At 46.8% G+C, this 13,743-nt stretch overlaps 1 protein-coding gene across 1 annotated transcript; it reads left to right on the plus strand.

The window, feature by feature from the left end:
- The first annotated feature begins 7,851 nt into the window (after nucleotides 1–7,851).
- PIM1 (Pim-1 proto-oncogene, serine/threonine kinase) lies at nucleotides 7,852–13,211 on the plus strand. Its single transcript, XM_007198016.2, has 6 exons — nucleotides 7,852–8,345; nucleotides 8,453–8,559; nucleotides 8,662–8,712; nucleotides 8,806–9,172; nucleotides 10,718–10,894; nucleotides 11,682–13,211. Exons 1-6 carry the CDS (start codon nucleotides 8,264–8,266, stop codon nucleotides 11,837–11,839), a joined length of 942 nt encoding a protein of 313 aa, XP_007198078.2. The 5' UTR covers nucleotides 7,852–8,263; the 3' UTR covers nucleotides 11,840–13,211.
- Nucleotides 13,212–13,743: the final 532 nt, after the last annotated feature.

The following is a 13,743-nucleotide window of genomic DNA, read 5'->3' on the forward strand; positions in this document are numbered from 1 at the left end:
ATTCAAAGAAAGGTTGACAAAACTATACATTGAAGGCCATAAAAAATGGTTCCATATTTGCAGTACAGTTGTTCTAGTTTTGGCTGTGGTGAGCTGTCCATGTCTGTTTTAGCAGCACCCAGCCTAAAAAAAGAGCATTGGAAAAGAGGAAGTATATGTTGAAAATGTACGTTTCTCCAAATTATTGAGTAGATTTCATCCAATCATGTTAATGCATGTCTTCTTTGTCATTTGAATCTTGAGCACCCTATGTGTTAACTACAATGTAAGCTACTATTCCCAAACCGTAAATTTCAGGAGATGATTTGAATAGAGAATCTTCCTAGTTTCTTCTTCAATAAAGACTGAAATAAAATCTATCATCTTTTTCATCTCTTTCACATTTTGCCTCATGACATCAGGAGGTCCTACTGATTTTTCTCTCTGGCTTTCTGCTTTCGATTTATTTAAAGAAACTATTATTCATTCATTTTCCATGCATTGGGGAATACAAAGAACATCACACAAAGCATCTTTTGCAAGATTCCTGAGGTTGCTCCCCCCATTCCGTCTGTCCTTTCCACCTATTCATATCTTACTCATCCTTTAAGATCCATGGTAAGTTCTACATCCTCCATGGAGCCTTCCCTGACTTCTTCAGCCTCCTCTGAATGCTGCTCTTGTGGATGATACCCTCGGTTAGAACTTAATCATAGCTTACCTTGTTAAATCCCTTAAACTCATCTTGTGTTCCTTGGGAAAGCAGACTGGCATGGTGGGGAGGAGATGGCTGTGCCACTTAGCTATGTTACTTTGGGCAAATTACTTCTCTCTGTTTCTGTTTACTTATCTGTAAACCAGTGAAGATAGTAAAACTGCCCATGTCACAGGATTTATATGAGGATCCATGTAAAGTGCTTAGAAAAATGGTCAGCACATCTCTGATGCTTAATTTTGGCTGCTATCACAGTGTCACTTTTGCTGCTTTCACTTGACCCACTGTCGACACTTAGCCTTAACATTCAATGAAAGGATGGTTTCTGCCCTCAGTACGTTTATGATCTAGTTATAGAGACTAAACAAATACAGAAAAGTAAAGCTGTATACTATTAAAAGACAAATGAGATATACAATAAACAAATGTTTTCATTACCATCTTTTTAGTGTCTAGCAAGATGTTCCATGAAATCTTTTTGAGCAAATTTTTTTTTTCCTTTTCTTTAGGTGCTCTTTGTGGCTTTTCCAAGTCTTGCATCAACAATTTTATTCTACTTTTTAGAAGATGGCAGACAGTCCCCTCATCAGCTTTCAAACATATGAATTCTCTCTCTCTGTCTCTGTCTCTCTCACGCACATATACAGCCCCTATTCTTTATCGGTTAAGCATGCAGGGTTTTTGTGCATGTGCCTGTCTTTTTGATCTGCGGCATACATTTTCCTCGTCTTCTAATAAGGTATTTTATAACAGTCTCCAGGCTTCCTGTAGCCTTTATACATTCTAAGCTACTCCATTTTGTTTTTATCTATCCAGTAATACTCAGGAACTATAAAATCTTTGTGTACAGTGCTTTTGATAAATATTGATTATTTTTACTCAACTTGTCAGTACTAAATGTGTAAAAATCCAAAAATAAATCTAGGTTATTTTTATTCTTTAAAAAAAAAAAAAAGGGACTTCCCTGGTGGTGCAGTGGCTAAGAATCCGCCTGCCAATGCAGGGGACTGGGTTCAATCCCTGGTCCAGGAAGATCCCACATGCCATGGAGCAACTAAGCCTGCGAGCCACAACTACCGAGCCCAGGTGCCACAACTACTGAAGCCCACGCGCCTAGAGCCCGTGCTCCGCAACAAGAGAAGCCACCGCAATAAGAAGCCCGTGCACCACAACGAAGAGTAGCCCCCTCTCGCCGCAACTAGAGAGAAAGCTCACACGCAGCAACGAAGACGCAATGCAGCCAAAAAACACCAAATGAATTGGTAATGAATTTAAATATACTTTACTGAATAATAAAAACCCTTTCTCCAACCTTGCTGAGAAAATTGGAAGCTGACTAAAGGAGATTTATAAACTTGAAACAAATGTCACATTTTATCAAGGACAAGAACCAGTTCAAACTTGACTACATAGATTTCCTGACTATTCTGAAGCTGGGACATTCTGGATTTCTTAGCTGTCCACCACTACCACAATTATTACAACTTAAAAAGGAAGCTTTAGTCTTTTTATTTTTATTTATTTATTTATTTATCTTAAAATTTATTTTATTGAAGTGTAGTTGATTTACAGTGTTGTGTTAATTTCTGCTGTACAGCAAAGTAATTCAGTTATACATATATATATACATCTTTTTCATATTCTTTTCCATTATGGTTTACCACAGGATATTGAATATATTTCCCTGTGCTGTACAGTAGGACCTTGTTGTTTATCCATTCTCTATATAATAGTTTGCATATGTTAATCCCAAACTCCCATTCCACCCCTCCCCCACCCCCCCCTCCCCCTTAGCAACCACAAGTCTGTTCTCTAGTCTGTGAGTCTGTTTCTGTTTCATAGATAAGTTCATTTGTGTCATATTTTAGATTCCACATGTAAGTGATATCATATGGCATTTGGCTTTCTCTTTCTGACTTACTTCACTTAGTATGATCATCTCTAGGTCCATCCATGTTGCTGCAAATGGCATTATTTCATTCTCTTTTATGGCTCAGTCATATATACACATATATATATGTGGCACATCTTCTTTATCCATTCATCTGTCGGTGGCCATATTTAGGTTATTTCCATGTCTTCGCTATTGTAAATAGTGCTGCTATGAATATAGGGGTGCATGTATCTTTTTGAATTATAGTTTTGTCCCTATATATGTCCAGGAGTAGGATTGCTGGATCATATGGCAACTCTATTTTTAGTTTTTTGAGGAACGTCCATACTGTTCTCCCATAGTGGCTGCACCAATTTACATTTCCACCAACAGAGTAGGAGGGTTCCCTTTTCTCCGCACCCTCCCTAGCATTTTTTATTTGCAGAATTATTTATTTATTTATTTATGGCTGTGTTGGGTCTTCGTTTCTGTGCGAGGGCTTTCTCTAGTTGCGGCAAGCGGAGGCCACTCTTCATCACGGTGCGCGGGCCTCTCACTGTCACGGCCTCTCTTGTTGCGGAGCACAGGCTTCAGACACGCAGGCTCAGCAATTGTGGCTCACGGGCCTAGTCGCTCCGCGGCATGTGGGATCTTCCCAGACCAGGGCTCGAACCCGTGTCCCCCGTATTGGCAGGCAGACTCTCAACCACTGCGCCACCAGGGAAGCCCTGTTTGCAGACTTTTTAATGATGGCCATTCTGACCAGTGTGAGGTGGTACCTCATTGCAATTTTGACTTGCATTTCTCTAATAATTAGAGATGATGAGCATCATTTCATGTGCCTATTGGCCATCGAGGCTTCAGTCTTTTTTTTTGTTTTTGTCCATGCGGCTTGCAGGATCTTAGTTCCCTGACGAGCGATCGAACCCAGGTCCCTGGCAGTGGAAGCGCAGAGTTCTAACCACTAGACCACCAGGGAATTCCCAGAGGCTTCAGTCTTTTTAAATTTAGACTATTTCATGTCAGTTTGTAGCGGATTTTCACATATATTCCACACATACAAAATACATGTGAAATTGAAATTTTTCTAAATAATCTTATAAATGTTGAGGTAATTGGACATATTTTAAGATATAAAAAGAAGTGTACTGCAGTTGACTTTCTCCAGATTTTCCTTTCTATTTATTTCACCAAACAAGGAGAGAGTGAAATAAAAAATAATGGTAAATTTTTCAAAATTAAACATTAAATTTTAAAATGCAGTAATTCTTTTTTTAGGAGAGAAATGAGACGCAGACCCAAATTATTTCTATCCAATTAATTGCAAATAGCTTATAGAGTAAAAGCCATACAGACCTAGTTATATAAGTGCATCAACTAGACTCAGAGGTACTTTAAAAGACAGCGAACAGGCATCCCCCTTTCAAACCTCTTCTAAACTGTGATTATAGAAATTGCTGAAGTCATTCCTTTGACAATGACTTGATTAAATCCATATCAGGTAGAATATGGAAACCACCTAAGGATTAATTTGGCTATTGTTCAAATTAACATGAACGAATTCTCCCCTTTCCAGAGAACTGTTAGCATAATTATGGCCTTTATATTTCCAAAAGCACTTGTCATTTAATTATTAGTGTGATTTTTCTGATTCTTTGTTAGAATCTTTGAGACAGCACCAGTTGTGCTTGTTTTTATTAGTACAACTATAGTTTGATGAATCAAAACATCAAGTTCCCTACCTTCAAAGAGTAACTTTTAACTCAAAACGTACTTGAATGTTTAATAATTATCTTTAAAAGCAGTTTTAAGTAAATAAAAGCTCTTTGCCAAGCAAGGTCCATGTTTTGTAACTTCCAGCGGTGAAGCACCCACCATATTAAATGTTAATCACTTCAGCGAAAACTAATTAAGTATTTAGCCCTACAAAGATCTAGAGAAAGTGAAAATGATTGAACTTGATTTAATGTATACAACTTTTTTTGTTTTTTTTTTTTTTGTTTTTGGCTGCGTTGGGTCTTCCTTGCTGCTGCGTGCGGGCTTTCTCTAGTTGCGGTGAGCAGGGGCTACTCTTCGTTGCGGTGCGTGGGCTTCTCATTGATTGGGGTGGCTTCTCGTTGCGGAGCACGGGCTCAGGCGCGCGGATTTCAGTAGCTGCAGCACGCAAGCTCAGTAGTTGTGGCTCGCGGGCTCTAGAGCACAGGCTCAATAGTTGTGGCGCACGGGCTTAGTTGCTCCGCGGCATGTGGGATCTTCCCGGACCAGGGATGGAACCCGTGTCCCCTGCATTGGCAGGCGGACTCTTAACCACTGCGCTACCAGGGAAGTCCCTATAGAACTATTTTGAATCACATTCTCTCCCAAGATGATTAAAATCAAACTAGCTAGCATTTTATCTTTGAAACCTCCAAGGTGCAAGACCATTCCAAAATTCTTCCTTTTCATCATCATTGTCATAATCACAATCAGCATCATTGCTGTCATAGCTAATATTTATTAGTTTACTCTGTGCTAGACTACATGCTTTATGTGCAGAATTTTTTTATATAAATTTATTTATTTTATTTATTTATTTTTGGCTGCACTGGGTCTTCGTTGCTGTGCGCGGGCTTTCTCTAGTTGCGGCGAGCGGCGGCTGCTCTTCGTTGCGGTGCGCGGGCTTCTCATTGCGGTGGCTTCTCTTGTTGTGGAGCATGGGCTGTAGGCGCGGGCTTCAGTAGTTGTGGCACACGGGCCTAGTTGCTCCGCGGCATGTGGGATCTTCCCAGAACAGGGCCCGAACCCGTGTCCCCTGCACTGGCAGGCGGATTCTCAACCACTGCGCCACCAGGGAAGCCCTATGTGCAGAATTTTATTTGCTCCTTACAACAGCCCTATGATGTAGGCGCTATTATTATCTCCATTCAAAGTCTGAAGCTTAGAAAGGTTAAGTAACTTGACGAATGTCACATAACTAGTAGGTGCCAGATCCCAGATCTGAAAGCAGGCTAACTCAGGTTAAATGTTGTTCTTAACCTTTATTTTATTTTGCCTAAGCACACTTAATTCACTTAAATTTGGTATAAATTGACTTTAATCATGACCTTTTTATTGAGACCCATTTTGATCTTCCCCTTCATTAACAAATGTTGGATAAAGTATTCATTCAAGGAATGGGAGGACAAGATATAAATAACTGAAAAGTTAATAGATTTTTTTTAAAAACCAGAAAAAGAAACACATGATTGTCAGATAAGTGGAACAGACAGTGAAAGAATGCTTGGTGTTTCTTTAGCAATCTGGGGTGGAACTACAATTGTGTCCTGAAGTCTGGAAAGACTTTAAATAAAAGTGAAGAGGAGAGGATATTCTCAGAACAGGTTGACTGCCTCTACAAAGGCAGAAAGTGTGGAAAGTGCTAGGTGAGTGGGAACAAGTGAGAACAGTCCAGTAGGGCTTATGAAAGGAAAGGGGGGGTAGAGGGGACAGAGGTGGGGGTCACATACATTGATACTTGATGTCTTACTCAGTGCTAAGGACAGTTTTAGACCCCAATAAGAGGAAAGCTTTGAATACTCAGGAGTTGAATTTGGGTCATTTCATCTCTTCCTCTCTTAGCTGTTGTATGACCCTGTATCATCCTATTTATGTTTCATTTTCCTATCTGTAAAAGAAGGAATAATTCTTGTTCCCTTGGGTTTTCTCCTAGTCATCAAAAATGAATGAATTAGGCCACAGTACACAAACAAAAGGAAAACATGTAATATTTCATGAGATAAATTAAGTTGTGAAATATCTGGGCATCTTTATATAACAAGCACTGTAGAAAACTTTTAATGAAACATTTAAATTCATTAATGACTGCAGCTATACAGATCCTTGGATCTCCTCATTTTTCCTTTAAGTGGCAGGAACTTGAAAAAAATTAAAATAGGATGTAGTTAGCTTTCAATTACTTAGGCCCTGACAATTCAATTTATGGATTACATAGAATTTTAATTTACTCATTTCACACGTCGTTATCAACTCTACAAGAAGTTTAAAAGGACAAAGGATGAAAGTCGAATTGGTCAGTTTCCATGTTATTTCCAAGGGGGGCAGGGGGGCGGATTTCCTTTGAGTCAAGACTCGGGGGCAGCCAATAATTGCTAGTATTGCCTGACTGGTAATAACAGGCTGATGAAAAGGTGAATACAACGTGAAAACTCTGATTAAATCAAGCGCGCCCTCCCACCCTCGCTTTAGATGAGGAATTTTCTTCTCTCTCCCGCCCTCACAGAAGGGGCTGAGACAGCATCTGGCATCACAATACTAACATTTGTTTCCTGATTTCCTCTTTACAGGGCACTCTGACACACATCACTTCTTACGCATCAGGATTCACTGGAACCTTTCAGCATTTTAAAAATAAAAATCTGCTAGGGAATCTGGGGGCTGATCTTTTCACCGGCTGTGACAACTGCGATCTGGACCCCTCCCCCGAGTGAGCGGAGCTCTCCCCGTTTTATTCCAGGCCTGTGACACCTCCACTCCCTCCGTGAAGCCGCCGTGACTCATATCTTGCAGATCCTTCGCCCACTACGCGCCCCCAAACACACAACCCCCAGGAGATCCAACCCGAGCCCGCAGCGCGTGGTCAACCCGCCCAAGCCGACTTGGAGGTCTTGCGTCTGAGTCACACATAAAGACCACCCTCGTCGGCATCCCCACACACACAGTCCCTCACACCCCGGCGCGCCGGCCGCCCGGCCTGAGACACCAACGCCCGTCGCCTCTGCGCAACTTGTTATGCTCCAGCTCGAGCCCTTGACCCAAAAACCCCGAGAAACGGAGAGCCACAGAGCCGGCCTCGGGCGGCCTTTGATGGCTTTGTTATTGTTTGGGTTTGAATCGATACGCCCCTCCTCATCCTTCCTCCCTAGCGGCTCGACACCCAGCTCCCGCCTACCCGCACGCCCCGCGCCCCTCCCCCTCCATTTTGGCGCCTTTTCCTTCCCGCCACGTCGTGGCGGCGTAGAGACCATTCTGACCGCGAGAGCTGGGCGGGGGCGTGGGCGTCGCGCGCCGTGTTATGCAGATCAATCGGCTTCTGGTTGGCTGGAGACGCGGCGGCGGGGGCGGGGCCGGGGCGCGGCGACAGAGCGCGAGGGGCGGGGGCGGAGGGGAGTCGCCCTGTCCCGCCGCTTCCCCACCCCCTCTCCTCCCTCCTCCGGCCCGGCAGCCCCGCTCCCCGCCTAGGCCTCCCGGAGAGGCCCCGCCCCATCCCCGCCCGCCCGCGCGCCCCCCACCCGCCGGCGCGCTCCGCCCCTTTACTCCTGGCGGCAGGGCGAGCCGGGTGTCTGCTGCAGCGGCCGCGGTGGCGGAGGAGGCCCGAGAGGACTTGGCGGCAGCGGCGGTGGCGGCGGCGGCGGGACCGGCAGCAGCAGCAGCAGCTACCAGCTCCCTGTGCCGCGGCGCTGCAGCACAAGCCCCACGAGCCGCCCACCCCTCCGCCCTCTGCGCTGCCTGACCCCGCCGGCGTGTCCGTCAGCCGCCAGCCCCGGCAGCGCCCCCAGTCGTCCTCCGACTCGCCCTCGGCCTTCCGCGCCAGCCGCAGCCGCAACGCCACCCGCAGCCTCAGCCCCAGCCGTAGGCACAGCCACCGGCACAACCCCAGCCCCAGTTCCTGCTGCAGTTCCTCCAGACACCGTCCCTACGCCGACATCCTGGAGGTTGGGATGCTCTTGTCCAAAATCAACTCTCTTGCCCACCTGCGCGCCGCGCCCTGCAACGACCTGCACGCCACCAAGCTGGCGCCCGGTGAGCGCCCCCCCCAACCCGAGGATGGAGTGGCGGCTGGACCTCCAGGGTGGGAGCTGGGGGCTCGCGGGCCGGTACTGAGTCCCCTGTGACTCCCCCTTTCCTAGGCAAGGAGAAGGAGCCCCTGGAGTCACAGTACCAGGTGGGCCCGCTCCTGGGCAGCGGCGGCTTCGGCTCGGTCTATTCAGGCATCCGTGTCGCCGACAACTTGCCGGTGAGTGGGCGGCCCGCCGCGGGGAGGGCGCGCCGGACGGGGGGCGCACGGGTGTGTTTGGCCTGGGCGAGGGAACCTAACACTCTCTGGGGGGCTTTCCAGGTGGCCATCAAGCACGTGGAGAAGGACCGCATTTCAGACTGGGGAGAGCTGGTGAGTACCCTGGAGGAGGCGACCCCCAGGATGGGTGGGGTGAGGGGCACCCTCCGACTCCCGCCCTAACGCAGCCCCCTCGCCCCTCTGCAGCCTAATGGCACCCGAGTGCCCATGGAAGTGGTTCTGCTGAAGAAGGTGAGCTCGGGCTTCTCCGGCGTCATTAGGCTCCTGGACTGGTTCGAGAGGCCCGACAGTTTCGTCCTGATCCTGGAGAGGCCCGAGCCGGTGCAAGACCTCTTCGACTTTATCACGGAAAGAGGGGCCCTGCAGGAGGAGCTGGCCCGCAGCTTCTTCTGGCAGGTGCTGGAGGCCGTGCGGCACTGCCACAACTGCGGGGTGCTTCACCGCGACATCAAGGACGAGAACATCCTTATCGACCTCAATCGCGGCGAGCTCAAGCTCATCGACTTCGGGTCGGGGGCGCTGCTCAAGGACACCGTCTACACGGACTTCGATGGTGAGCCAGGCCTGGGGGCGGAGCTGCCCGGGAGGGAACTGCCCAGGTGACTCGGCCTGGCCTGGAGGCCTGGGTAGGCTTTCCTCTCCGGCCCTTCGTAAAGGTCATCGGGCCGCCTGGCTAGATGCTAGCAGGGGTGGGGCGAAGGAGAGCTTCCCAGCGTAGGAAAGCCGGGGATTTCAAGCCAGCTGAACCTGTAATGTTTCTGGCATGATTTTATATTTTAAGTGGAATTCAGTGGGTTCCAAGCTTTCCCGATGAATAAGAGGTTGCGGGCAACCGGCCGTAGCCCAGATTTCTGAAGTCTGACCCAGTTTCCCCGCCAGTAAAAGGATGGGAGGGGGGAAGGGGGAGGAGAGAGCGGGAGAGATGAAAATTGATGCCGGTTTTGTGATTTTTGTTTTGTTTTATAAGGGAGTTAGTTTTCGGTAAGGTAGTTTTTAGAGCTGCAGGTTTTTTTCTCCCCTTTGATTTAGGGACGAATAAGGAATAGAAACAGTAGTTTCGCTAAATAATTCATTGTTGTTGTTGGGTTTTTTTTTTTTTTTTTTGGTGTTGTGGGGTGAGGGAGTCGGGAATGAATGTTGTGAAATAAGATCTCTTGCTGGTTTGGAAATTAGTTGGGTGTCTACGCAGAGAGGATGAAAACCTATCCTAGGGAGGGGCTTGGAGAGGGTTCTTTCAGAAAAGAAGGAATGGAGAGCTTGAGATCAAAGCACGGGAGGGTGGGTCATCATCTGAGCGGCTTAACCTAACAAACGACAGCCTTTCAAAACTTGTGACTGGGGCTTGTGGTTTGTGTTTATTTGCCCTTGGAGGACGCTGGGTTGGGCTGCATTTTTTTGTATTTAACAGTTAATGGCTGGCCGGGTCCTCCCATGTTTTTTCCTTCCAGTCTTTGCTGCCCCCTGGTGAGCACCAGCGGGATGGCCCCACTTTTTTTTTTTTTTTTTTACAACTCAAAGTTTGTAAACAGGAATCACGTGGTCTGAAGCCAGCCCTGCCTCTCTACCTTTCAAGTGTGGGGAGGAAGGGGTGTGGGTGTCTACCCCTACATCCAGAGGGTGGGGAGGAAGGCCTTTCAGAGGGCACCCTGACTTAGGATACTGTACAGGTGTCCTTTCCTGGATCATATCTGAGATGAGACTCTCACCAGGCTCCTGGGCAAGGACATTTAATGCAGTTTAAGGATAGTCTGTGGGATACCTCCCTTGATTTTGCAGATATTCATCCCCTCCTCCCATTGAGGGTGGTCCTACCACATACAGGCCTCAGGCTTTGGGTCTGTGGCCAGCCCTGTTTGTTTCTTGGAGCTGTTTATGGTCTGAGCTGGTAGAGAAGTGGGTAATGCTTTGGGTTGGAGAGCTGCCATAAGCTTCTCATCTACTCCTTTTAGCCCTGGGAGGGGAAATGGAGTTCACCCAGCTGCTGAGAGAAGTAGGGTGGTGCTTTTCTTTTTTTTTAGGAGTTACTCAGCATACTTTGTTGCTTTGTGTTTTATTTTTGCTAAAAGTATGTTTTCCTTCCTATTCCCCCGGCTTGCAGGGACCCGAGTGTATAGTCCTCCAGAGTGGATCCGCTACCATCGCTACCATGGCAGGTCGGCAGCCGTCTGGTCTCTGGGGATCCTGCTGTACGATATGGTCTGTGGAGATATTCCCTTTGAGCACGATGAGGAGATCATCAGGGGCCAAGTTTTCTTCAGGCAGAGGGTCTCTTCAGGTAACTTCTGGGAAGCCCTTTATTGAGGAGAAGCAGGAATCACGAGGCTGTTAGTCCTCAAGGATGGTCTTTGAGTTTGGAGAGCTTCAGTCTCCAGGAGATACCATGGACCTTGCCTTAGAATTCTAGCCAAATGATTCACACTTGAGAGCTGGTCTGCAGGAATCAAATGGTTTGCATTTGAGGGTGCCTTGGTGGGGGGTCAGAGGAAGAGCCATGTGTGAGAATGTTAAGAAAAGACCATTTAGTTTCACTGAAAGGTTTTTTTTTAAGTACCCAAGGATCCTGATCCCTCAACTCCTGGCTGTTTTGCCAGGGAGTGAAAAATTGAGGGCTCTTTGAGCCTTCTCCCTTAAGGCAGGCTCTCTTAAATACTGGGGTTCCAGTGACCTCATCGTGGGTGGTGTTCATATTTGTAGGTCGGTAGGTGAATTGAATCACCTCATCGTGCTTAGTGATGTCTCATCAAAATCTCTTGTCATCATCTTTCCTATTTCTGTTGAGTGGGCGTCGTGGGAAAGGCCCTAGCTATTGAAGTTTGAAAACTACAGGTTTAAGAGAGGAGCTCTTTTTTAGCTGAAAGCAGACTGGAGCATCTAGGTGTTAGTTAATACCTTCTCATTGAAGAATAAGCGTTAATACCTTCTCACTGAAGAATAAGCGTTCTAGAAAGGGCAGGGTCTCTGTTGGATCCCTGACTTGTGGGCCCCTGGGAAGCAAAGTGGGAAGACCTTTTCACTGCAAAAACAAGTTGAGTCATTCATAACCTCTATCTTGCTTTCTCTAGAGTGTCAGCATCTCATTAGATGGTGCTTGGCCCTGAGACCATCAGATCGGCCATCCTTCGAAGAAATCCAGAACCATCCATGGATGCAAGATGTCCTCCTGCCCCAGGAAACTGCTGAGATCCATCTCCACAGCCTGTTGCCAGGGCCCAGCAAATAGCTTCTCGGGCAGGTTCTCCCCTCTCTGTCAGATGCTCAGGGGAGGGGTAGTGTCTGTTTCCAGCTTCCCAAGTACCAGTGACACTTCTCTCCAAGCAGGACAGTGCTTGATACAGGAACAACATTTACAACTCATTCCAGACCCCAGGCCCTGGAGGCTGCCTCCCAAAGGGAGGAAGAGACTCCACTCCAGCCGTCCTAGGCCTCAACTCCTCCCATAGAAGCTCTCCTTCTCATCAGTGTCCAGCATTGCTGGACTTTGCAAAATCCCAGGGGTGGCGGGTGGGGTGGGAGTGGATCAGAATCCAGCCATGGAACTGTTCCCTTCATCAAGAGTTCTGCTGAATGCCGTGATGGGTCGGGTAGGGGGAAATCGGGTTGGGGTGGGATAGGACTAGCACCATTTTAAGTCCCTGTCACCTCTTCCGACTCTTCTGAGTGCCTTCTGTGGGGACTCCGGCTGTGCTGGGAGAAATACTTGAACTTGCCTCTTTTACCTGCTGCTTCTCCAAAAATCTGCCTGGGTTTGGTTCCCTCTCTTTCTCCCCCACCCCTTCCCCCCATCCTTCATATGAAAGGTGCCATGGAAGAGGCTACAGGGCCAAATGCTGAGCCACCTGCCCTTTTTCCACCTCCTTTAGTAAAACTCCCAAGTGAACTGGTCTTCCTTTTTGGTTTTTACTTAACTGTTTCTAAGCCAAGACCTCACACACACACACACAAAAATGCACAAACAATGCAAATCAACAGAAAAACTGTAAATGTGTGTACAGTTGGCATGGTAGTGTACAAAAGGGTTGTAGTTGATCTAATTCTTTTTTAATTTTGCCTTTAAATTATTTTACCTGCTTTTTTTTTGTTTTGTTTTGGGTTTTTTGTTTTTTTTTTCTTGGAAAGATGCGCATTCTAACCTGGAGGTCAATGTTATTTATTTATTTATTTATTTGGTTCCCTTCCTGCTCCAAGCTTCCACAGCTGCCGCCGTAGTTTTCTTTTCTCCTTTCCTCCTCTGACTTGGGGACCTTTTGGGGAAGGCTGCAACGCTTGCTCTGTTTGTTCATAGGGTGACGGGACTCAGGCGGGACAGCTGCTGCAGCTCCCTGACTGCTGCGGGCCCCCTCGCCTGCTTACCCAAGTGGGCATGGGGTCCGTGGGTGATGGGGGAGGGGCATTGCTGACTTGTGTATATAGGATAGATTTATGAAAAGCAGTTCTGGATGGTGTGCCTTCCGGATCCTCTCTGGGGCTGTGTTTTGAGCAGCATGTAGCCTGCTGGTTTTATCTGAGTGAAATACTGTACAGGGGAATAAAAGAGATCTTATTTTTTTTTTTTTATACTTGGCGTTTTTTGAATAAAATACCTTTTGTCTTAATTTGTGGCTTAAGTGTTGTCCATACAGAGGCATGCTAATGTGCATTAATTGAACACCTGGTAAAAGCCAGAATCTATCCTGGGAGGAAAAAGGGAATTTTCAGCCTAAATCTGGTTTCCTTCAGTAGGACTTCTGGGATAGTCACCTTTCTAAGATGGTATGTATGGCCAAAGGGTAGATGAACCAAATCTTGTGTGGACAAGATTTGACTGGAGGGGCCCAATGCAATCCCAACCTCTATTCCCAATGCAAATTCTATTAGAGCTGGGCTAATATGGCATATGTGGCTATTTCCCAGTGCTAGTCAGATTTCATGAAATGGCCACTGGTGACTAGTGGCTGTGGAACTGTAGAGCATTTCCACCATTGCAGAAAGTTCCACTGGACAAGGCTGACCTAGAAGATACCAAAATTTTGCTAAACTACCAGTTGAGGCTTTTTTCAATTGTCTCTCCCACTAGTAAAACATTTTGAGCACGTACCCTTAATAAGTGTTTACTGGGAAACTATATACCTGTGTAAATTTCCCTTC

The sequence above is a fragment of the Balaenoptera acutorostrata genome, chromosome 10, assembly GCF_949987535.1.
Source record: "Balaenoptera acutorostrata chromosome 10, mBalAcu1.1, whole genome shotgun sequence".
Taxonomy (NCBI): Eukaryota; Metazoa; Chordata; class Mammalia; order Artiodactyla; family Balaenopteridae; genus Balaenoptera; species Balaenoptera acutorostrata.